Source organism: Branchiostoma lanceolatum, chromosome 2, assembly GCF_035083965.1.
Source record: "Branchiostoma lanceolatum isolate klBraLanc5 chromosome 2, klBraLanc5.hap2, whole genome shotgun sequence".
NCBI classification, from domain to species: domain Eukaryota; kingdom Metazoa; phylum Chordata; class Leptocardii; order Amphioxiformes; family Branchiostomatidae; genus Branchiostoma; species Branchiostoma lanceolatum.
This window is the reverse complement of record NC_089723.1, coordinates 29,499,124-29,525,332: the sequence shown is the minus strand read 5'-3', so window position 1 is coordinate 29,525,332 and position 26,209 is coordinate 29,499,124. Positions and strand designations below refer to the sequence as shown.

Genomic DNA, 26,209 nt, shown 5'->3' with positions numbered 1-26,209 from the left:
TCTGAACGTATCCAGGGATGGTTTAAATGTGTATGAAGTCAATTTTGGGAAAAAATATTCAAACATTCGTAATAAATATGGAAATTTTTCCCAGACTGCACCTCTTTAAAATGGCGGCGCCCATGAAGATTTTTCGCGAGCTCCGCCGAAAGGGTAATTTTCTGGTTTTTAGGTCTCCTGTATCGCAGTATACAACGTTTGGAGAAAAAAATTTGTTCATAGGTAGCGCTTGTCATGTGGTTTTAAAAGGATGACATGCATAATGACCTAGACCGTAATTTTTCATATAATTTTTTGCTTCCGTTCTGTGCGCCCCTCCGACCGTGTGATACCGGTGTATACTTTATGTAACACCCCTCATGGCCTCATACACACACCTCGCAGACGTGTGTTGTAAGATTATCTCCTAGTAGATTTTCCGGTAGCAAAATCGTCATGCAGGCCAAGACAGTATCCATTGGCCACCGGGGACAGAAAGGCCCGGTACTCCGAGGAACCGGGAGCTTGGAAACTTTACGTTTTTGCCTTTCTACATCTGCTTGGAGATGTATAATTCACCAGGTTTTATCAAGGTTTTATTATTTCAGCCAGTAGGTACCCATGTGAGTAATGTGGCTGTTGTAACGGACTCGAGGCACCTCCTCGAACAGGGGACCCCCATTTGTCGTCTCTTCCGAAAGACGGTGCAGCTCCGACAAGGATACCCTTCCCGGGATTGGATCCGGGGTCTATAATTAGTACAAAAATTATGTTGAGTAGTGTAGAGTAGATCCTTTCAGCCGGGTAGGAAGAGCCCTTCCAGTTGAGGCCACTGAACTGTCATTCCCTACTTGTCTTGTTGTTTTAATATACAACTCTAAAACTACATAAACACTGCTGCAAATAGTGTTTTTATAGGAGACTATCAAATATGTATAGATGACATTTGAGTCTTGTCAAGGAGGTTTAAAAACAGATTTTAACCTCCTTTGTCTTGTCGATTGAAAATATAGTTTTGTTCCAAACTAAGTTCACAACATGTAGATTTTACTCCAGTATGTTAGATACATTTTGCAAGAACCCAAGGAAGGAGACACATTGCAATTGAAGCCATATCTGTATAAACAAATTATGATAACATACTTTACCGGTATACCAGACAACACTATAGATAGATAGACTATAGAGTATACGGTAACATGGGTGCATTTATAGTGGTTGGTGTCCCTAATCCTCTGTATAATTTACAAGGTGAAGTTTTTGTATCCTAGTGTAGCTGTTCAAGTTGAAGTCCTTCTGCACCAGACGGTGCATAAGGTGGCGCCCATCTCCGTTTCAGTAGCTGACACCAAAACTACACATCAAAACCCATTGTTGCCTTCCATCTCCTCTTGTAAATGCAAGAAAAGTCCCTGTCACAACCCTCAAACAATGTACATGTATTCATAGAATCATAGGACATTTGGCTACCACTAATCTTTTCAAAAATATGTCCAGCTTGACATTACATGTATGATTATCATCATAGAGACATAGGAAATTATATAACAATGTTCCAATGTGGAAAATATTAAATCAGATTATATCTGTACTAGTATATCTATAGAAAAATGCCCGACATGATGATGAATGATGGGAAAACAACAAAACACTTCCAGCCAGAAAGATGTTCTCCATGTACATGTACATGCGTGGAAGGCACAAATGTAAGAAAGCTACATAATCTTTCAAAGACACAAACTGACAGAGTTAAATGTTGTACAGATAGATTATAGATATTATAACTTATAGTAGCAGCTGTTACTATAATCAGGATATAATTGAATAAAAGCAATTTGTATGTAATAGATCTATATTATTATATATACTGCATATTATATACCTTTATCTGTGTACCAATGTTGTTTTATTGTTCTATAGGGTTTGAGCTGAGACATGTCAACCATGGACCTATGCCCATCACCTGGGTAAGTGATATTTCTCCTTACACATTGATATAGGAAAAGAAAGTACATATTGTCTATGGTATGGTATGGTCTATATTGTTTAGCAATTTTTTGTTTGAACTATACATTTTTTATGCATTTCCTCCCCCAAAAAGGTTTGATTTTTTGTTATTCTTTGTTGTTATAGAGTCCATTCCGAGTCACCGCGAGGGTTTTATAATAATATTTGTAATCATTTTGAAAAGTTTCTAATAAAAGAATATCTGACTGACAATAGTTCTAAATTTTTCTAAAAGATCAAATACAAAAATATGAATTTATTTGAATTTAATTAGATAATTTAGAAATATTTTGAAAGTAACTGCACAAAACCTCTTTATTTGTAATAATTTCTAAACATCTATGTGATTATTTAACTTTTAGAAATATTAACAAGAAATGGTAGAAAATGGTTAACAATGGTAGAATGGTGATTGCCCCCATAAAAGTAGGTGCTAATCTGGCCCTTCTGTCTGCCTTTGTACATCTTTAGACTTCACTGCAGGACACCGCTCGGTCCTTTGTGGAAAGCATTCTTCCCTAAACTTCGCAAGGACGTGTGAATTGCTTTCTTCCCAGCCCTCTGATCTATTTATAGAGATGTTACAAATAATGGTAGAAAATGGTAAGAAATTGTAAAAAATTGTAAATAATAGTAGAATGCTGTTACCATTATTTAGAAACCATCGTAAATATCATATTCTACATCATGAATATTTCTAAAGTTTTAGAAAACTTAAGAAGTATTTAGAAAGTTGAAATCACATTCAAAATATTTCAAAAGTATCAAATCTCTTACACAAATAATAACAATAACTTGAAAATAGTTCTAAATCATGACAATAACAACCCTCGCGGTGACTTGGAATGGACTCTAAATATGAAGTATTCAATGTACTGTACATGTAAATATAATGTCAGTATGGAGGCTAACACTAAGTAACAGTAACAGACTACAGTGAAGAAGGCCGAACATCTGGTGTCAAACAGGTGTATATTGTTATTGGGTAGGGCAACTAGCCAGGGGCTTAATTGCGAGGAGCTTATGATTGGTAGGGTTAATTATAAGCCGCAAGGATCTGTAATTGCAGCCTGTCATAAGCACTCTAGTGACCCTAATATGAAAGTAATTGCCCCAGTTGCAACCACTGGACTGAAAGTTTATGAAGCACTCACACTGGGAAGGACCCTTTCTATAAGGGCCGCTTTACACACAGTCTACTTTACCCGCACTAGTCCACTTTACCCGGACTAGTTCGCCTCCCGGTCCCAGTCTAAAGAGGAGAATCCGGTTTCTCCAGGAACCGCACCAGACCACATCCCAACCCTGGTCTAGTCCACATCAGCGGGGGGTCGATGCGGTTCCGATCTGTGTGTAAAGAGGAAACTGGCTCCGAGACCGCTTTCGGGGTCATGATAATGATATGCTAATAAGCCTGCGCTAGCAATAGAAGCATATTTTCCTAATTCTGAAACGTTTGTGCAATTGTCATTGAAAGTTTTCGAATGTTTCAAGTGCAATGGCCTGCCACCCGTGGCTGCTTCTTCTTTGGTGTTCTCCTATGACCCGATCAACATGCCCGGCTTGCAGTACAGCCAGCGAGGCTAGGACGAAAGCCGGCGGGTTCAAGCCTGGTCTTGCCTATCCCTGTACATGCGTCTCATCGTCCTTTTTTTGTTGGGCCCGTGCTATTTCATATGCCAGAAAACGCTTGTAGCAAACATAAGAAATATGAGAGGAGCGACTGTAATATCTCGCACCGCGGGTGGCGCAGTGCCCTTCCGCCCGTAGGTCTAAAGACAACCGATCCGGTTCGGAACCAGTTCCGATTATCAGAACTGGACCGTGTGTAAAGCGGCCCTAAGTGTGGTGGGTTCTCATTTTATGTGCTCGAGGTGTGGCTTTCCCCAGACATGGGACCTCCATTTAACATCCTATCCGAGGATGTCTCTAATCAAAGCTAGGTACTCATCTTCACCTGAATGAAGTGAGGAAACTCGCGTAAAGGGTGCACAGAACATCAGAGCATGTCAAGGGATTCAAACCCAGGACCTCTGGGTTCTGGGAGAAACACCCTAGAGAGTATTATTGCATCAACAATGCAACTGTAACACATCTATTGTACAAGCCCTCTTATTCATTAGCCAAAACATCCAGTGAAAACAGGTGTTGAATTGTCCTCTTTGCTCTTATCAATCTTATCTAAAGCATGATGAAAGAAATTCTGATAGCTACTAGTACTATAATCTTTAAATTTACATTTCCCAAATCTATATAAAATCTAGTTTACAGACAGACAGACAGACAAATTTATGATGTCAATGCATTCATACAGATTGATTTTACAGCCTTGAAAATACAAAAGATGGTAGCAAGTTAACTTATGCTTGCCCAGGCCCCAGCAGGGTACTCTGGTACATAGTACTCATCATCCATAATGATTATTATAATTCTGTAGTGTTCTTTTGGCAGCAACGCACTCTGGACTCTACCTTGGCACTGAATCAGATGGACACCACCTTTAACCCCATTTGCCCCTGTATGATTCCTGCAACTGAGGACTTGGTTTGACTGAAGATGTTGTAAATCTACTGTAGTTCAGAATGGCCTGGAGCTCACAGCAGAGTGGTCAAGGTCAATATCATGTTAACCAAGGTCAATGTTGCCATGATAGGGAGATTTTTTATGAAGTACAGTGTATGTCATGGAGGTATCACTTAGATATCAACTTCAGGATTCCATACATGGCTGACTGCTGTTTTCAATGGGTAACAAAGAGAACACAAACACTGTCTTCAACGTTGAGATACAGTGTACATTGGTGAAAGCAAACATGATTTGCCTTTGGCATATTCTATATCATTGTTCCATAGTTAAAATTATCATTACTAGCACAGTTACTAACAACTGCCTTTTTATTTGTATACAGCACAAGCAATCAGTAGCTACAGAAGATTGTATAGCAGAAGTACTTATATGCTGCTACAATCACAGTTGCTGGTATACGAATCTTATTGTGACCAGTTTTCATGATTTGCATATACATTTGTACATGTACATGTATCACAAACCAATCAAGCTGTTTTTATCAATACCACAATGTAGATGAAGGACTTGTCTACAGAAAAATAGTGATCTTTAATCCCACTTGTAATTTATGTGTCAACCAACATGTAAAATATTTTCTGCAAGAATAACTTTTTCCCCACCCACTCATTGCACGTGTACATGTATTTCTTGCACCATATTTTAAACCCTTCTATAAAAGATTCTGATTGAAAGATTCTGAGTGAGCTCAATGGAGTGAGTACAAGTGTGTGATTATAAATCCAAGTAGCCTCATTTTTCATACAGCAGTATTCATTCATTCATTACTTTCAAGCCCCCAAAAGATCACCAATCAAATGGCAAACAATCAATCACTCCAAAAATTTGTTGGGGCTGATTAGGTGGCAATTACTTAGGCAGGTTAATCAATCATTAATCAAGTCATTAATTGTTTACTGGCTATTAGTCGGTGATTAAGAGACTGATTGATTAGGTAATTAATTGTAGCAGGATACGCTAGTTGGTAAAGGTTGTGCCAGCTGTAGAATTCATTTGCCATTACTGGATTCCAGTTAGGTAACCACAAAGTATATATTTGGCTGTGGTTATGAATAACTTATGATACTAGGTGAAGATTTGGTTGTTTCGTAATCATAACATTTGTAATTGTACAGTAAAACCCAAGCAGGGAGAACACAGTGCAAAAGTTAAAAATTATTTTTTTCTGTTCTTTTGCTTCTGTGTGAATAAGTTGTCAAACGTGTCCTGTAATTATGCATAGCTTATTAACTCTTAAATGTACATTGATAGGGAAAAAATTGGAGATTATGATTATGTATTGCTCAAAAGTATATCATGTCATCTTGTGGCACAAAGCAAGAATTGGGAACTGCCTATGACTCACACATACTTTAGCTTTCCTATGAGTCACGCAGGCTGACCTGAAATCCTTCGAAATTGCATTTTCATTACCTTTGCCAAGAAGGCTATGGCTTTGGTGCAGTTCATTTGTATGTGTCTGTGGACAGGGTAGCTCGAGAAGCGGTTTTCCGTTTCGCCGCGAACTTAAAACCGCCACAAACATTTTTGTCCTTGAAGACCACCGCGAACACTCCATTTTCGCCTTAGCGCAATAAAAACCACGAGAACTTAAATGCATGTACAGTTTTAGCTGAAGTGTTTGTTTCAGGTTTACACTGCAGGAATCTAGAAGACTAAGGCTATGTTTCAGCTTTGAAACAGCTGATCAGAAAACAAGTCTCTGGTTATACAATGCAATAGAGCAAATAGCTACATGAAATCTATACTACAGTGCTGTTGAAAGAAATCTTAAAAAGGCATCGTGGTCAACATAAGTGGATAAGAGCAGTTGATTCCCATATCCCATATTCCCGTGTACATACAAACACAGTAAATGATAAAATCATGCGTCTCTATGAATTTCCAGCGGAATAGTGACACATTGACATGGGTTGTTTCGAAGCCATATTCGTGGCTCCCCTTCTGTTTCATTCTCTAGTCTTAGGATTAGAAAATTTCATCAAATTGGTCTTCTCTGGTAAATATGTTTACCCTGTGGCCAGAGCCCATATAATCAAATAGATGCTAATTGTGTGACCTACATATAATAAACAAGAATGCACTTCAGGATTTCCTGATAGGCTGTTCCCTCCTGTACTTATCTATGGTTAGAGGGCAAAAGGTCAGGTACAAATGTAGGACATAATGTGTAAGATCAAAACAAATCTGTCAATAGTCAGATGATTATGGCTCGATCAATTCTATTTTGGGTTTCAAGACCTCTCTCATAAGACAAATATGGATTATTACGGTATATAACCTATTTTGTCTTACCTTTAGTTGTTACCTCTATGAAAAATTGAGGTATTGTTTTTGGTGTGTCTGCCTATGTGTCTGTCTGTCTGTGTTTCTGGATATTAGTGGTCAGCATATAACAAGAACAACTGGATGGATTGTGTTGATATTTGGTATGTGAGTAGGTCTTGGCAAGACAAAGGACGTGGTCAAGTTTGGGCCGCCTGGTGTGTGAGTTGTTCCTTGAAATCTTTACAGATTGTTGCAACAATGTTTCTTTTCACGATATCACTCACTGGAGTCATGCAAATAAAAGGCACTTGTCATTTTCTAATAATGATACATGTACTTGTGCAACCAGCAACTGCATCCAGTCATTTTTGCAATGTTGTACATGTACATGTAGATTGGAAATAATAACAATAAGTCAAAGGTACTACTGCCATATTCTGTGTCAATAATCAAAAAAATGCTGCTGTTTTTACTTAGTTATTGTTATAACTGAGGATTAATGGATAAGAAAAATGACACCTAAGTTCAGTGCAACAAACAATTTTACCAACAATGGTAGTGATATTGGAAACTGAACCAAGAGCTAAAGAAGGTTTGATCGTTGTCATCAATTCATGATCATCATCATCATCGACCAGCTAAGGAACAGACAACCCCCGATCTCATCCAGGCTTGTCAATCAGAAGCCACGTCAGCAGTTTACTCTAGTTTCAGGTCACCCTGTATGCCCCCTAGTGGTCTGTCTTCCTTGGATACTGATCTCCAAGCAGATGTGAGGCATTTAATGTGTCTAGTAGTGCACTTTTTAAAACTCTTATATAGCCTGAGTGACATCCGATTACCACTGGGCCTCCTAGTCCTAGCCTCATTTAATCGCGCTTATAGCAGCCGCCCGTAACCAACCAGCTGGAGTTTGCGTTATACAGACTATGGGTCTCCAATATTGATTTTTTCAGGGCAGCGAGTAAAGGAAGTAATTGGATGGCTCCCAGGCTAAGTCGTAGAGGGAAGTGGAACAGAAAAATATGCTAGATAGAGAATCTCTATCTAGCATATTTTTAGAGATGCAGGGAGGGCCATAAAAGACACACAAAACAAGGTTGGCCACCAGGAGCATAAAAATCGACCTTGACCATCGGGTTCACAACACCAAGTATCATCTCAATCCATCCAGAGGTTCTTAAGCTATTCCGCCGGACACACACGCACGCAGAGTAAAAACTATACCTCCACTTTTCTTGGAGGTAACAAGCCAACCGAAACATTGGCTTAGAGATTGCAATCCATCCAGAGGCTTTTAATTTTATTCCCCCGGACACGCGCACACACGCACACACACACACACACACACGCACACACGCACACACACACACACACACACACACACACACACACACACACACACACACACACACACACACACACAGAGTAAAAACTACACCTTGGAGGTAACAAGCCAGCCGATACATTGGCTTAGAGATTACAGTTCTACCAGGCTACTGAACTGTGCTTTGAGATGGCCTAATGACAATTGGCATGCTCAGCAACAGATCTGTATCATCCTCGCAGTGATGGATGATAGGGTTGACCTACTTCCCCCCTCCTGGTGGTGTCATTTTTATGCAGCTGTGATAAATAATGAATCAATGAATGAGGTTCGCAGACACAATGAGCAACAAATCGGCCCCAGATTGGATCTCCTATTACTCACCCACATGATGAGGCCAGGTGCATGTGTATATGTGACTTTCCTTTGTTTGGGTTAACTTACAGGTTTCAAGTTACAAATGATGTTTACTACAACATGGATGTGCCTATAGATTTGTATTGTCTCGTAAGATAGAGAAACATAACAGAGAGATAGTCAAATTGATAACAAAATTTATGCTTCATACTCATTGTTCTGATTTCTATACAAAAAGATTTTGTAGATTGAATATACATCATGATATGAAATTTGACATTTCACATTCCTATTGGCAGGTATTTGTATAGAATACTTCATGCATTCACTCATAAGATAAGTCCTTTTTATATAACACGAGAGAGCTTGGAATGACTGCTATTGACCTCCTTTCCTGGCATAACTGCTGATTGATTGTCATTAGTTTCCAGGATAGCAGACAGCAAGTGTCATTAACGGGGGGTTGCATCATTTCCGCGACACTTTTATATCGGAGTTGGGCTGATCCCGGTGGTTATCGTCGCTCCGCAGCCATAAGGCTCGCTATCCGCGCGGCAATTGAGCGGCGTCAGATGTCATTACGTACCAAGTACCATTTTAAGGATCGGGAGGTCGCCGGTGCAAATGTCTCGGACTACATAATGCCTAAGAGTTACTGCCGAGGTGTTGGTTATTCGCATATTTAGAAATGGCAGAGGTAACGCTTTGCTTGCCTTGGATGATGTGACCTTACAGGCCCGTTTGTGAAAGCTTTATCTCGGTGTCTGGAAGCATGGTGATTTTGAAACAACAAGGGCCTGGCCTGTCCTTGGTGCTGAAATTACATCCCAAAGTTTGCAGTTTCATTTGAAAACCATATTAGTAAGGTGCCAATTGGTGTAGAATCTAGACATTGCACTCATTCTATTGATTGAACACATTCATTTCTTACTACACTGAATTCTATTAAATTTTCACCTAATTCGTTGTATCGGACTATCCATTTTAAGTGAATCTGCATGTTTCTTTAACTTTGTGGAGCATATTCAGCGATGTCATTAAATCAAAAAAGTTAATCAAAGTTCCTTTTCGCTGATGTATGTTCTAAGTCCACTGACTCCTTAATTTTCTGAAGTCTTGTAGTCAGCACTGGTACTAAACGACAAGATGTTTTTGATACACAAAGACAACAGTGAAGCCCAGACTGCTTGATGATTACACTGGCATAACCAACTAAATCCCACCTGTCCATCATGATTACATCATTAGATGATGACCAATCAGATCTACCCATCAGTTAGATCTACCCATGAGTCACATATGTAGTAACAATGCAGATCTGTATCATCACCCATGGTGTTCAATATACTGGGTAAGGCCACACCAATTTGATATGTTGGTTCTCGAATTTTTGCAGGAAAAGAACAGATGCAAAATGAAAATAGATACAGAGAATCTTAAGTTATGTTGACCACAAATATCCAAAAACACACACACAGACAGACACACCCAAACAAGATCTCCACTTTTTATGGAGGTAAAAGGAAACATGCACCCTGAACATGTGTCAAACACACCACAGGAGACACAAAGTCATTACACCAGGCCAACTAATATTTCAGACAATGAGTTTTAAACTTCCTAAACAATGGATAAACTGTTAACAACTAGGAAGACAATAACTATAGAGCATAGATATGAGCATCCTCAACTGTACATATGATCTTTTTACATACTGTAATTCTTGTTTCTTTCACAGTAACTTTGTGTTCACGATTTTCGCACCTCTGTACCGTGAACTTATCACCGTGAAAAAGAACTGTTGTGATTATTTATGATTCCTTCACACATACGTTCTGTAGATCACTTGCCGCCACCGTGTCCATTTTCCTTACACCCTGAAATTTTGCTACAGTGAAGATAAAGTGAATGACAGTATATTTATTATTTTCTCAACCAAGAAGAAGTAAAGCAGCAGATCCAAGAACCAAGCAATTAAATTCACATGGCCTCTTCATTTCGTATCAAGTTCCAAATCACAGCTCCATGATGAATCCCTTGATTCTCATGCTTAACAAGTGATAACCTGTCTATCATGTGACCCAATCTGCCATCAGTGCAATGACCTCATATATACAAATTTCCCCCTGACCCAGTTCTTGATGGATGGTGTAAGGTGTTGTAAATGTCAGGTACTATTGACCTGGTCCAAGTGTCCGGATATAGGGAACAGTGTCCACTGTTATCACTCACTTTGAACTGCAAATATTCAAGGAATAAGTCAACTCTGGGAGGCACATTGTAGAACATGTGTATCTTTTAAACAAACAGGGGTCTGTTATGATGTACACAGTACTTCTGTTTGATTTTATCAATATGATGATTGGTAAGGTATGAGGGTCTGCATGGGGGAATGCTGGCAACGTTTGATGGTAAATTTAGGACGACTGGCAACACTTAACGATAAATTCAGGAAAGTTAAATTCAACAGTTAACAGTAAATTGGCTTGTTATTGAGAAAGGTCTTGGGAATGATTTTATTGGATTGTTTCATTGCATTCGTGGGCTGTGTCAGAACTAGACAGTGTATGAATGTCGACATAACTGGACGCTCCATTGTGACTTTTAAGTAATCTGGAGTTCAACATTGTGATAGGAATAACTTGTCAATAACACTCAACAGTGAATTCAGGATAACAAATAGCATGTTGCACACATGTAAAATGAAAGGGACGAACTATGCCTCACAAATGATTTACCAGCAACGCTTAATGTTGAATTAGAACAGGTCAGCTACAATTAACATTGAATTAAGGTAGCTCGCTAAGCCTCACAGAATAAGGCATGCAGACCCTCATGTATGACTATGTCAGCAAGGACACGAGGTATTGATCCAAATTGACATGTCCTAGGACAAGAAACAGATCTGTGCTTGGGCTGTACGGAATAACCTGTTGTGTTGACAACTGCTCAGAATTCAAATTTCTGCATCGCTGTTGTGATTTGTATATATACAGACATTATTTTGTGTTTAGATACCATGTTGTCCTTTTCACTTTTGCAATAGTTCTTTGTAATAGCTGTATGTCATTCACAGCCAAAGCAATTAAATAAGAATTTTTTTTTTTTTTTGAGACAGAATGGTCTAACAAGAAAAAATAGCTAGGTGCACCGGTGCACTCTCAGTCAAAAATTAGATGCACGGCTCAAATTTTGGGTGCACATGCACCCACTATATCGAGCCCTGCACAGATATGCTAAAGTAATTGATGACAACCTCTGCACTCCTTTCCCGAGGCCTATTGCTGATTTCCATGTCAGGTTGGCAGTGATTGACCTTTATCATTAGGTGGTGACCTTCAGCTTTATTACTGGGAATGAGGTCACCACTGGGGACCGTTCACTGATGCCCGAAAGGATAACGGTAGATCTCCGCTATTGAAGTGATGATAAGTGAACATTACTAGTATTAGTCATGTTATAGGTAAGGGCCCGGACGCATTCTGTATATGATACATGTAGGTTTACAACCACAAATTGAGGGTATTCTTGCGTAGTATTCGTGGATGTGTCGTACAAAATTTTGCTGTTTTGTGATGGAAAAGTTTGTTGAATAAAAGAAAACGAAGACAGAAAGTTAAGCTCAATATTAATTATGATTGACTTCTCTGGGTTGTCTCCAGGTCCTGTCCCTCCGTTCTGGGATGGAAATTTGCTTGTTAGGACAGACAAAAATTTCACTTTATCCATCCCAAAAATCTTAATTTCATGACATGAAATTGGTGAAAATGTATTTTTGTAAGCTTAAAATAACAGATTTAACAACGAAAATTGTTGATACAAGTAGCTGGACCTCATCTGATAACACTTTTTCAGTACTTAGTAGCTGTTGGTTTACATCACTATAAGACAAAGTCAGCTACTAGAATCGACCTCAGTGTTCTGCTTGAAAAGACTGTCTTTGATTATGGGCCAAAGGTGATGTCATCCAAAAAAGAGCGACACACCAGTGATAGAAAAGATGTTATCCAATCATACAGTGACCACCCCTACATAAGGACCACCTGGCCGATGTGACCACTTTTTTTTGGTCACTTAGATAGTTTTTCCCACAAGCATGAAGAGTCCTGTCTATAGTGACCTGTCCACATAGACCAGATTTTATTGATTCCCAGAGTGATCTTCTTGGGCAGTTTTGACTGTGTCCTCCATGTTCTTCCACAGAACGTGTTGCGCAGGCCCTACAGGGAGCAGGCTGTACGCTATGCCAGGTCTTCTTCTGCGGCGGCGGCGGAGACTGAGCCGAGTGTTCAGACCAGAGAACCTGTCGTACAACCTCCGCCAGTCAGGACCATCTTCAGGACACCCGTCTCCAACCCTGTAGGTGGAGTTGTCTTCTGTATCTGTACCTATATCAATATCAGGGGTTCATCTAAATCGGGAAAGAGGAGCGCTGCGCCCTCTTGTTTCAGCCCAGCGCCCCCTTGTCGAATTCAGATTTTAGGTTAATCCCCAGCATACAGACTTCCCTCTTCCATAAATACATAGAATTCGCTACCTCGCCTGTGTGTGCTCCCTCTTGTTTAATTTTTCTAGAAAAACCCCTGAATATAGCCGGTATAACTGCCTTTCGGTGTAACACACTACATGTAGCATGCGGCGCGGCAGCAGCTGGTTCTATTACACTGAACGACCTGTCACACCTAACCTTTTAACGTATCTTACTGTGAGCGTTGTTTAAAGCTATCTTAAGAGGATGCAGTCTTGGCGCACTTAACTTCAGAACTGTATCATAATTAGTTCAATTGCTTTCGTCCTTTAATTGTTCCTTTCTCCACTACGTGTAGTCCAGTAGTTAGTGCCCCTGCCTCTGGACCAAGAGGTCAGAGTTTTATCCTTGAGTTTTATCATTGCTCAGTCTATGCTCACCCAGCATTAATGATGCACAAAAGGGTAAACGTCAGAGGCCTCAGGATGGGTTGCTCATTGTACTTATTGAAAATAGAGTGGAGAATTTTGTAGAACAATGAACTTGTATATACTGTACATATTGAGTCTTATGGACTGTCTTCCCTGTCACGGCCAGTGAAAGATTAGCTCTTCAGTGATGTCGAGATCGCTTTTTTTGCCTTAAACAGTACTGTAAAAGGGGAAATATTCTTGGTGAGTTTAGACCCTATTGGTATTAGACCTTAACCCACCAGCAACATTTCCCTTTTTACAGTAAAACCCAGCACAGCAGTGTCAACTGCGAACATAAAACTACTCCATTTTTTTCCTACCGCAAAATTGAACTCCTGCAAACATTTACATCGCAGTATTCCATTCTGTGTTACAAATTTCTGTACTCTCTTCCCCATTGCCTCTCGTAGGCTTCATTATCTTAGGCTCCTTAATAAACAGGGCACTAGTGTCGTGGATTTGGTCCAGGTGTACGTCACACTTATCAGACCTGTGCTCGAATATGGGCACGTACTACTAGTAGGGTGTAGTAAGGAGCAGGAGAGACAAATCGAAAGAGTACAACGGAGAGCACTCCGTATCGTCTCACTGGGGGGAAGACGAGAGGTGCCTCCTCTGCCGACGCTGAAGGAACGGCGAGAGGTTGCGGCAGTGAAGCTACTGAGGGACATGCTGGACGAGGGTCACCCCCTCCATGCCCTGGTGCCGCCGGCCAGGTCTACGGTCACTGGGAGGACTCTTAGAAACGGCACTGCACTTACTGTGCCAGCTGCCAGGACACAGAGACTGAGAAGGTCATTTCTACACCAGGCCATCCGCTTGTATAACGAATCATCTTAATGTCACTTAGTGTGTATGGCATTCCTGTCCTTACTTTCGGCGTTCTCTGTAAGGCATTACGTACAACTTTGTTTTAGGTGTTTCGGTGGCATGTATTGTAATTGTTTATTAATGTTTGTACATATATTTCTGTATTCACAAGTTGTAAAATCAGCGATATTCAGTTTGTTTTTATACCGACTGCGAGCTGACTGCTTTTCTGAATAAACTGAAACTGAAAACTGAATGTCATTGAATCCAGGTTAACCACAGTCTAGAGCAGGAGGCACAGTTCTACACTATCCCACCTGACGAGTACAAGACAATATTTCCTCAGGACCATGGGATACCGCCCAGGTTCAAGAAACAGGTCAGTTCTATCTGCTTAGTCCTTCGCCTTAGTGTTTTCTTAAAACACTGATCATAGATCAAGACCAATCACATATCTCTGCCAACCTGGACAAATCTCTCTGATCAGTTAAATACAGATGCACTAATTGTGATTGACAACTGAGATCAGTCTTTTCACAAATAAATGCTTTTCTATCTTCTGGCTTTACCCTAATATTGTCAATCATTGATTTATTGGAATGTTATGATTGGATGTTAGGAAAGTATCTCTATTTTTAAAAACCTGACTCTTAGCGTTTCACTCAACTTCCATAGAGTGTTTTTCAGTCACTTCCTGTAGCTGTATCAATGAAGCAGGCAGGTGCCATGTTGGTGTCCCTATTTGCATGTCAATGGATTGTAGCTAATCTTATTCTTGTATGTTCTTAAAGCTGTAGATATTTGATAGTGGTTATTTGTGTCAGAAGATATCTAAATGTCCAAAAGTGCTTGAGCTATGATTCACTGAAATGCAAATAGGGACACCGACATGGCAGCAGGCACAGTGATGATGTCACTTGAAATGTTTTATGATGAACTACAGATTCCACTATTAACCTCCAGGTCAAGAATATAAGTACTGTAAATGCAGAAATGTTTTACGTTCGCAGTTTTTGCAGTAAACTCTTCAGTGAGAACTTAAAACCGCCGCAAAAATTTTGCCCACCTACCCTCTTGTTTAAGCACTACAATGTACATTGTACAGTATCATGAGACATTTGTATTATGGTAAATACGCAGCTATCTTGGTTTTTGACTGGCTGTTCATAAAACCACCAGTGTTTCCATTATGTGACTGTAGCGCTAATATTGTTTTATATGCAAACTCAAAACTGCTGCGACACACCATTTTCTCCCTACCACAGAATTAAATCCCTGCGAACTTGAATGCGTTTACAGTAGTCCGGCTTCAGGCTTTTTAAGAGCTCCACATGTACTTGTCTGTGGTGATATAGTGGGATTACCGCTCTGTTAAGACGGTCGTGTACATTTGTAAGTGGATCTGCCCAAATCAAATCACGCCCATGAAGTGTGTTATTGCTGCAAGCCTGCACAGATGTACATGCCATAAATTGTGTTACTGGCTCTCTGAACTTATGGGGGAAATGTATTCAGTTCATGGAAAGGAATTTTATACATTGTATATTTTACGGCGAGAAATGTGGTCATGATTTTTCGTGATAATCAAGTCAAATATGTTAATTTTTGTAGCCTGCATTTTCTTCATTTTAATTCACTTTTGGTTTTGTCTTTATATAGCAATATAGAACAATATTCTGAATCAAAGTTGAACTTCAAGTGAATAAAACTACAATATTCTTCACTCCTCAATCTTGGATGCGTTTATTAGATTGATTGCTAAAATATAGAATGAAAACCCGATAATACTAGACAATAAATGTTGGTTAAACCTGTCATATGTGGAGTTATCTGTAGACAAGTAGCAATTTGAAGATGTCAAGTTGCTGATAGCATACTAAAGGTTGAAAGATTGTTAACAATATGAAAGATACTTAGAATTTCTTTTTCATGTGCTTACTGAATATATAGATTTGTTGGAGGAGTCATAGACCATATAAAATACTCCCTAGTTTCATTTCCGGCAATATGCCACTTCACACATTTGCTACAAATCGTTTAAATGTCTTTTGACTCTCATGTTAAACGACTACGATTACATTTAGGGACGAGAAACATAATCTGACACGTTCCCCCGCTTTTGTATTCAACATTCCAACATGCATGGACAGACATTCCAATAAATTAACCATAAAGATTGGAATATGTTACTCGGCCAGGCAGCCGGGATTCCATAAATCTAATTTATGGAAGCGTTGGCATGTGGAAAATGGGCCTAGAAACTGGGTAAGGTTGCAAATCCACGCATTTATTATCGGAGGCAAGAGATGGCACCTGCAATGATCATACAGCAACATGGGACATGGTGCTAGACACATGGAAGATACAAAATTATGATCTAACAAAGGAGAATGAACACAAAAGATGAGTTAACAGAAAATTGTTAGACACAAGACTAATGTTTAGGCCGTACCAATTCAGCTCAATGGTTGTCGGATTTCAAGAAAATATAATGCTTAACTGAAAGATCATCATGAAAACAATGTTACAATGTAGGAGGAAAATACAAATTTTATGAATTTCATATCATCCACTACTCAGAAACGTATGAATTTTCCGGAATTCATAGGAGCTTTCCGGAATGCATGCGAATTATACGGAATTCGTACAATCCACACAAAAAAAAACATACAAGTTTTACGAAATTCTAACAAATTTTATGGAATTCATACAAATTTTAAGAAATACATACGATCCTTGCTATGAATAAAACTCATGAATATGGTAAAAGTTGTGTGTTTTTTAGTGGTGGAGCGTATGAATTCCATGAGGTTCATATGTATTACATACAACTTGTATGAGTTCCATAAGATTTGTTTGAATACTTTGGCACCCTGGAGCAGTTTTCCTTCAACACTCTGTTCTCATCTTGCCCTCTTGCCAAATTTTTCAAGTGAAAGTGGAATAAGCTTGAAATCCATGGCATATTCTTCAAATGTCTGGAAAATTCCTAGGCTACCTTGCATGAGAGAGGATGTAAGTGGATTACAATGTATGTGTAAGACGTGTAACTTAACAATACCAAATGGTCCGTGCCAATTGCTTTCTCCTGACTCCTTTTAAGCATTCTGGTGGCTAACTCGAGAGTCAGGCAAGCAAAATCCCTGCAGAAAGCATCCCACAGAGCTGAGCATAACAAATATGGAAAAGGGAACTGTAATTGATGGAATCATCCTTGAAAGGGTAATAGCCTACTGTAAGGAAATCTGTAGCGTGGAAGTGGCGACCCGATAAATTGTTCCGATTGCGCAAATAGTGTGTAATCTGTCTGTATATTATATGGAATGTATTATGTAGTGTGTTATTTCACATTGACTAACAGTGGAGTACAGTACACATACAGTCATTGTCCAAGAGCACTGAGCTTGAGGTTATATTTTGTATGAGATGTATCTGATATGTATTTCTTAAGGTAATACTGAGGGGTAGCTTAGTAGTTCTGTGGTGTTCTGAAAATTCCATTTTAAGTTGAGTATGGACCTTGATTTTTTTTTCAGGTAGTACTTTATTGCAATACGGTAATTCATGAAAATTAGTGTGATGTCACCTGTCTTTTTTTTTGCACTTTAAGTTGCTAACTCGTAGCCTCCTCTTCATTCAAGTCCTAATCTATTTAAGACACTTGTGACTCATCATCATCCCCTGTGTGAATTACAGACTGACAGTATTGAATGTTCTTCAACTTCTTGATTTTTTTAAGAATATTTTTATACACAGCCAAACAGTGGACTCATCAACTCATATCACATGACATAAATGAGGTACTCTACAGCTCACACAGTATAAACATGACGGTCTACTTACCACATTCATAAGAAAAGCTCGCCTTGTAATTTTCTGGTGTTGATATTATATTTGGACCTTCAAAAGAATATCTAAAAGATATCTATTACCTGCAATGTAAAGCAAAAATGAGACCATTTTGGGAGGTGACTTTAAGAAAGAATACTTTCTGTCCCGAAATTCTAACATGGTTACTTAGTGGATATTGAATGAGTAAGTGTTTAGACCTTACTATTTTTCTCTTTGATACAATTGAATCAGTTAACGGTCTGATATATTCTGTGGCACCATAATGTAAAACCTAACGTCATAAAAATGTCATAACACAATCTTTCACCACATTAAATCCCTGCGCCAGTTTATTGCATATTGCACATATAGAACGCCATAAACACAGCTATGACAGGTGTATTTATCTCAAGTGTATCATTGGGGCTCCCCATAAAAGAGCACTCAGTATTCAGTCATCCTCGCCCCCGAGGCTCGCGAGCCACGCGCCGATGATGCATCAGACGCACCGTGAACTCTGATATTCACGATAGAGAGGCGGCGCTCCTTCCCATTACCAACGATATAGATCATACGGCGGTGATAAAGGGAAGATGACATGTAGCTCTGGGACAGAATTATCATTTAGTGTGCACTCAAGGCTTCGACTGTCATCTTTGTATCACTCTGAATCTGTCATCCCAGGCCCTGGGAGTCTGACTGTAAATAAGATACTCTAGTTTACTCTAAATGCCATTAACAAGACCGTGCATCAGTACAGTCGTAATTATTATTGTGACTTTTGTTATTAGATATTAAATGCTGGGTTATGATCCATTTATATTACGGCACTGGGACGTGAAATTCTTGTATTTCATTGATGTACTTGGCAAATGTTCCGGCTGATTAAGACAGTGAATCGGTTTTGGTTCATCAGTGTTGCAGAGGCCTCCTTTATAGGCATGTGAGAATTACATTGGGGAAAGGGTTCAAACAAATCTTTAGAAATAACAAGACTTTTTATACATGTTGGATTTGGATGTGGGTAAAGTACAGCAAGGCTTTTATATTCATCATTTATTATTTTAAGCTTGCTGCCTTCTTTTTGAAAGATTTGCATACATGTTCATGTACCTTTGTATATTTCTTAGATTAGTCATTTTTACCACAATTGCCTCTACATAGTATAATATAAAACATCACATATGGACTACATATTACATTCATTGTTGTATACATGTATACTTTATAACTCCATACAGGTGTACACTAATGTATGTATTTATTGTTGATTTAAAAGGTGACCTCTTATCTTGCCAATATTTCAGGTTGAAACCTTCACAGAGGCCTGTATAATGGTGAGAAAACCCAGTCTGGAAGTGATGAGCTACTTGCAACAGGCCAACTACTCCCACCCTGCCATCAGATATGTCTTCTGTATCCTTTCTTTAGTGATCACAGAAGATTAATGTTAGTCTAAGAGAACTGACAGAGATTTCTACTGTATGCAGTTCATACAACAAATGACAGGTGTCTCTTCTGCTCAGATTTCCACAGCTGAGCAGTTATCACTGAACACTCCACAGCCATTTAATGGAGAAAACTGTACATTTCACTGCAACATTACGTTTGAATGTCATGTATGTAGTGGTTATCATGTAGCTTTTTTGGCACCACCTCTGAGGCGGAGCCATTTCATATCAAATCTATGGTCTGTCCCTTGATGATAACACGTCAGATGGGACACGAGGGACTGGGAAGACATTGTGCCTGTGCCACGTTCTACATTACTGCACCAAGCAGGGCTGGGTTGTGCTCTTCTTTCCTAAAGGTTTGTACACTATATGCCTCTGAATAAACCTGTCTTTTGGCATTTATGAATCATTTTTCTTAGGTAACCATGTTGATAGGCAATATGTAACTGTTGCTCAAATTTCGAGACCTGTAATCATGACATTTGCGTCACATCTAATTGGCCTGTTCCAGTGTTTTAAAGAATTGTGGTGTCACCATTCGATTAAAGATTGATTTGTCTTAGTCAAGAGGTGAGTGGGTCATTAGAAAGTTAGTAGTAGCAGTTGTCCTCTAGATTGTAATTGCAAGCTCTGGCCACACAAATCGGTTCTCAAACATTGTAAAGTAAAATCTAGGCAAGAGGTCAAAATGAAAACAAAGGACCTGAAGAAAAGTTTACATCTGACTGTAATCACTCCCAAAAAATGTGTGTACCAACTTATAGACTTTCCCCTCAGACTTTCATGTTAATCTTCCAGTTCAGCATTCTTTTAAACTAAGAAACAACAAATCAAACTGGTGGGGCCTACTAATTTTCCAAAAGAATTTTCCACTCACTCACTTACTATCTGGTTTATTGCCTGTTGTTCCCATTCACAGGGCGTCCTTGCACATAGATGAGTACTGTCTCTAGATCTGTCTTATGGTTTGACACTGTGTAGCTTGAAGAGGTAAAAGACTTGCCTCATGTTGTCTGTCCATCTCTTACGTGGTTGTCCCCGTGGATTTCTCCCTTTCACAGCCACTGTGGTGATCTTCCTGTCCACTTCCCTCCCTCCATTCTCTGAAGTGGCTGCACCATTGTTATCTGTTAAATCTCACAGTTTTTTGTACATTTTTCATACTACTTTAGGCCATGTTGATTTCATTATATGGATGACATCCTGTGGGAACCCCAAAACTGATGGGAGCGTGCAAATAAAATAAAAAGTTTTCAAACAAACAAAATTGCCTTCATTATGAAATGTACGTGGTTAGGAAGGTTGAACAAATGACTTGACACACAGAGAATGGTATACCAAATAATGGATTCTTCATTTTTGGTCTTTCACATCTTCTTCTTTGAGTTTGGCATTATAGACATTAGTGTCCGTTTTCCAAACTATCTTTTTGCAATTTACATCAAATATTTGCTCATTTTGTAGATGCCTTGCAAAATTTACAGTAAGTCAGTATGGTAGAAACGTTTGTTTTTGCGTGGATGTCATCCATATAATCAAACCAACATGGCCTTAATAGTGCAGCCAAGTCACATTCTTACTTTGAAATCACACAACCTTTACTTCCAGCAAGTAACTGGGTGAAGAATGTTAAGGAGATCCAGCCGTCCTTCCACAACGCTGAGCGCTACGACCAGCCGCTGGAAGCCGTCAGCTGGCTCAAGACGTTCAAAGTCTCCGCAGCAGATTCCATCAAGGAAGTGAGTGAGACTCATCATCTCCTACAGTGCTTTCACTTTCATTCATCCACCCAGTTTCAAGCAAATATTCTGAACAGTATAGAAACTAAGAAGAGTTTAAGAATCTGAAGCCTCTTTGAAATATACTAGTAGAGAGTTTTGTTTATTGTAATTCATCAATAATGCAAATAAGGTTTTAATTAACATTACATGTGAAACATTGACGACTTCCTGTCACTCTACAGTGAATGTGACTAGCACTTGCTGCCTGCCAGAAAAACCTGTTTTGACCTCCAAATCATCCTTTACATCATGCAAGTCTCCAGTTACACCATCCTCCCCTCACTTAACTTTATTCAAGTAGCTAAGGACACACTGACAGCAAAACCTCTGTACATGAATATATGCTTATGAAATCTCAATGTTGGTTGTTAACATAGTATATATTAAAATGATGCATGTGTATCATTGATATGAATTATGCTTGCTTACACAAACAGCTTCAGACTCAGCAGAAGTACCAGTGGAGTAAGAGAGAGGCCACAGAGCAGGGGCGCCCCCTACTGGAAGTGGTGGAACAAGGCATCACGCGACCCAAGACAGCCACAGACTGTGTCGGGGTCGTCGTCAAAGAACTGAAGGACCAGGCAAACCAGGGAAGGTGGGTGGAAGGTCGTAGGACCATTCTTACACAGTCAAACCAATGGGAGGGTTGAAAAATTTAGGCCTGCAGTTCAGATCCTTCCTGAAAGATGGCATGATGTACAGAAGGCATATGCTCATCTAATGGTAAGTGTTGATATAGGAGTCGTATAATGAATGCCAGCATGCAAGTACCTGTTTGATGGACTTTGATACATTTCAAGCAAGATGATTGAAAAACAAGGGTAAACTATTAGTACATTCTACTTCACAGGATACGCTTGCTGGTGGCTGTGGATAGTGTCAACTCCTTATTTGGAAGAACGGTTGTTCGGAAACCAGACAGATCAATGGTGAGTTGTTATTGATGTGGTGTATTTCCGTAGTTTTGTTATTTAAAATTAAAGTCCTTCCTGCACCAGATGGTGCATAGCACGGCACCCATCTCCATTTCAGTAGCCCTTGGGCCACATAACTTTGTGCAAGTCACTACAGCAGGGGGCTAGTCCACTGGTTGTGGTGTATGTTCAACTACCATACTCTTTCCCAAATGTTCAGTGCTACATGTAAGCAACATGTACCATTTTTTTAAATCTTTGGTATGACTTGGCCAGGGAAAAAAGTCACAACCTACTGAATGCAAGAGGAATGCTCTACTCACTTGGCCATTGCATCCGTATGTCCGGTCAGTTTGTACCAAAAAAAATGATGTTATCTGAAAAGAGTAATTTTAACCGAGAAGCTAGTTTTTTACAGTACAGAGGTATGATAGTATGTAACTTAAGTGTAGATGCAGTTGAATTACTTTTTCTATGATTTTAAATGGAATATCTACATATATATGTCACAGTAGAGATGGCGATTCAGGACAATCGGCGATTGTCCTAGGACAGATCACGATCGCCGTTTGTCCTAGGACAGACTGCGATCGCGATCTGTCCTAGGACAATCGCCGATTCTACTAGTAGAGATTGCAATCGCAATCTGTCCTAGGACAATCGCCGATTCTACTTGGACAAATTTGCGATCGCGATCTGTCATAGGACAATCGCCGTCCTACTAGTAGAGATTGCGATCGCAATCTGTCCTAGGACAAACGGCGATCCAAACTTAATGATGCTAAGATATGGTACATGAAGTGTGACACTGTGATTAATATTTTGACACCTGTTTGATCACCTTCTAATTGTTATTGTTCTGAAGTCATTCAGTGTATGTCTGACTGTGAAATGATAAAGGTGTGAAACTGTAGTATCCTGAAACTGAGATTGATATTTTGACACCTGTTTTATCACTTTGCAATTGTTATTGTTTTCCTATGGTTGTAAATTCAATAGTTGTGAAACTGTGAGTAATATCTTGACACCTCAAAATTTGCATACTGAAACATTGTTGGATCACCTTCTTCCAACTGATATCTTTCACACATTATCAAAATTTTGTCACTCAGCTTCATCAGAAATTACATTATCAGAAAACATACTCATTCATCCATTAGAAAATATGAAGTAATTCACCTAAAATAGTTGATAATTGTGCAATGTAGGTCGTATGCTAAACCTGATTGAAATGTTGTGCAATGATTCATTCTATTTTCCAAAGCATTTCCATCTAATCAGAATGTGTCCAGGCAAGTAGAATCGCCGTTTGTCCTAGGACAGATTGCGATCGCAATCTCTACTAGTAGAATCGGCGATTGTCCTAGGACAGATCGCGATCGCAGTCTGTCCTAGGACAAACGGCGATCGCGATCTGTCCTAGGACAATCGCCGATTGTCCTGAATCGCCATCTCTACTGTGACATATACATTGTAAACATCTACAAAACTCACATTTTTGTGTTGAAATTTCAACCTTGTTGATTCCCTCAACAGAATTTTAGACTCATTTCGATATGCTTTTGTTTTTCAAATCCTTAAGGCTTATGGCAGTGAACTGTCATTAATCTACAATCTCCGAAAGCTGGTGCGAAATGACTGGGTAAGTTTCAGCTGTCACACTATATATCAACTGTATTAGATAACCATGTACACATTTTCATATGCCAGGTATTCATACATGTACAACACTGATGTGTGTTAATATTCCTTTCTTATCACTTCACCACAGTAACTATTGTGTTGGCTTGTATGTATGTGGATGAGCTTGTGTGTTTCTAAAATGCAATGAAAAAATGAAAACCAATGTAGTACAGGCGAGTATATCATGGGTTCTGAATGAAGGGGGTGAAGTCTGCCATCTCCTATTACCTTGGTACGTCTCTATCAATAACTAAGAAAAGAATAACATTCGATTACCTTTTTATGCATGGCACAAAAAGGTTTGATACAACTTTGAATACTTTAATTTGTTGTTTCTAAGCTGCGATGATATTTTGTCCACAGAGAGGTGGCGCCATTGTGACCGCTGTGAGAGAAGCAGCGTTCCTCGGTGTTGAGGGAGAGAAGGTCGACCACCGCCGCTACACCCGCCACGAAGACAACCCCGACTTCTACCACGACATCGAGGACCACGTGTCGGCCCGCGCGGAGACGTTCGCGCCGGAGGCCCTGCTGGGGAAGGAGGGGTTCGAGTACATGGACCCGTACGTCCCAGTACTGGTGGAGAAGTACACCGAGAAGGAGATGGAGAGCTGTCTGGACTACTACACCGACAGGAGGTGGATACAGAACGAGAAATGTGAGCATTGTCCTACAGGCTTTCTCTGGAGTTCTCTTATGCTATGGTCACATTTCCAAAGCACCCGGGTAGCTTGCGGGAACAAAAAATATGATATAAAAGACAACAAAACACACAGTAAAATAATTACATTTACTCCTTACCATAAGTTTTACATCTTCTTGATAAGCTCTTTTCATTCTTTGTTTTTTTCTCAAACACCCTAACATTACAGGACATAAGGGGTTGTTATAGGGCTGCATACCTAAATGTAACATCAGCTACAGGTACAAGTACCAAGGTTTATTTATAGGTACAGGTCTGAACAACCTGTAAACAACCTGTAATTTCATTGACAAGGACATTTGATATTGTGTTCCTAAGATTTTCACAATATCATACTGGAACATAGCCCTAGGTTGTTACAATGGGACAGAAGAAGTGAATGAATAGTAGCAGCTTTATGGATTTATTAGATTAGCAATACAGCGGCTGCCCAGTCATCATGGCTTATTCTAATGCACCATGTATGCAGGATACATACATGGTGTATGTATTGTGTCCTTAGCTGTTATGTTTTAGGCAAAATGATTAACATCTTATCTTAATAACTAAAATCTTTATCACTAGTAACAGCATGCATGATGTTTTTCTTCCTCCTAGGTTGGACAGAGGCAGGCAGACAACAGCTGAAGTTCCTGAGCGGCTACCAACCCTCAGATCTGGAGAGAATATGTGGTCCCTTGTAGCCTATTTGGAGACACGTTTGTCTTATACACAGCTGGCATAGATATGACTGTCAAACATCATAGTACATCTAGGTTAAGCCTGACCTCTCAGCATGGAGTAATTGTTTGCAAAGCACCCCAATGAAACTCCTTTTTTGGCATTGTACAAATTGCACCCAAGCTTGAGAACATTTCTGCAAGTTGTGAGATGCGGTGTGGAGTGCTCGAGCGGGCAATTTGCAGAAGTGTTCTCAAGATTCAAGGGGGTGATTTGTACATCGCCACTTGGCAGAGAGGTGGTCAGGAATGTTTGCCTTGGCATTGGCTTTATGAGACTGTGAATCATTGCCATACAGCGTATTTAGAGTGTCTATGCACTGCCACTATGTACAATGTCCGCCATTGGGTACAGTGAAAATTGTCAGGGCATGGCTAGAGTTACCAAGTACGGCAAGAATTTCTAGTGGGTACAGCAAGAATTAGCGGGTACAACATGGAGTTTCATTGGGGTGCAAAGGATGAGAGCATTATGGGCACACATCTCTCTCTCAGGATACAACCTAGGTATTCAAAATGTTGGCAGCTGAGAAGCAAGCGGTGGCAAGCCATCCACAACTTACCTGCCACTGCTCACTGTTTGGCTGCCGCCATTTTTTAATACATATGTCTCTGGGAGTCCAAGGTCTTGTTCAAGGGTAAGATCCATACCTGAGCACTAAGAGAAACATGATACAGAGGTATATAAAATGTACTCTTCAGTAAAATACTGCTGAACTAATTTTTCCCCCACACTTTATCTGTTTGCTTATCTAATTAATATTTGTATTAATGTAGTCAATTAAAAGAAGAGCCCAAAAAAGCAGGTGTGTAGAGATTGAGTCTTTTTGTTGCATAAAGTGATAT

The 26,209-nt window shown here is 39.6% G+C and overlaps 1 protein-coding gene across 2 annotated transcripts; it reads left to right on the top strand.

Annotated features, from left to right (window-relative positions):
- The first annotated feature begins 26 nt into the window (after positions 1-26).
- On the top strand, positions 27-26,168 carry LOC136428474 (small ribosomal subunit protein mS29-like). Of its 2 annotated transcripts, none has more exons than XM_066418023.1 (12): positions 27-153; positions 1,900-1,946; positions 12,728-12,883; positions 14,547-14,654; positions 19,414-19,522; positions 19,824-19,916; positions 21,169-21,299; positions 21,779-21,939; positions 22,195-22,273; positions 23,841-23,900; positions 24,305-24,599; positions 25,242-26,168. In XM_066418023.1, the coding sequence occupies exons 1-12, from the start codon at positions 27-29 to the stop codon at positions 25,325-25,327; spliced, it is 1,452 nt and encodes a 483-aa protein (XP_066274120.1). In that variant the 3' UTR covers positions 25,328-26,168. The 2 variants fall into 2 exon arrangements, with proteins under 2 accessions (XP_066274120.1, XP_066274121.1); XM_066418024.1 differs by lacking the exon at positions 27-153 and adding an exon at positions 1,583-1,685.
- The last annotated feature ends 41 nt before the right edge of the window (positions 26,169-26,209 follow it).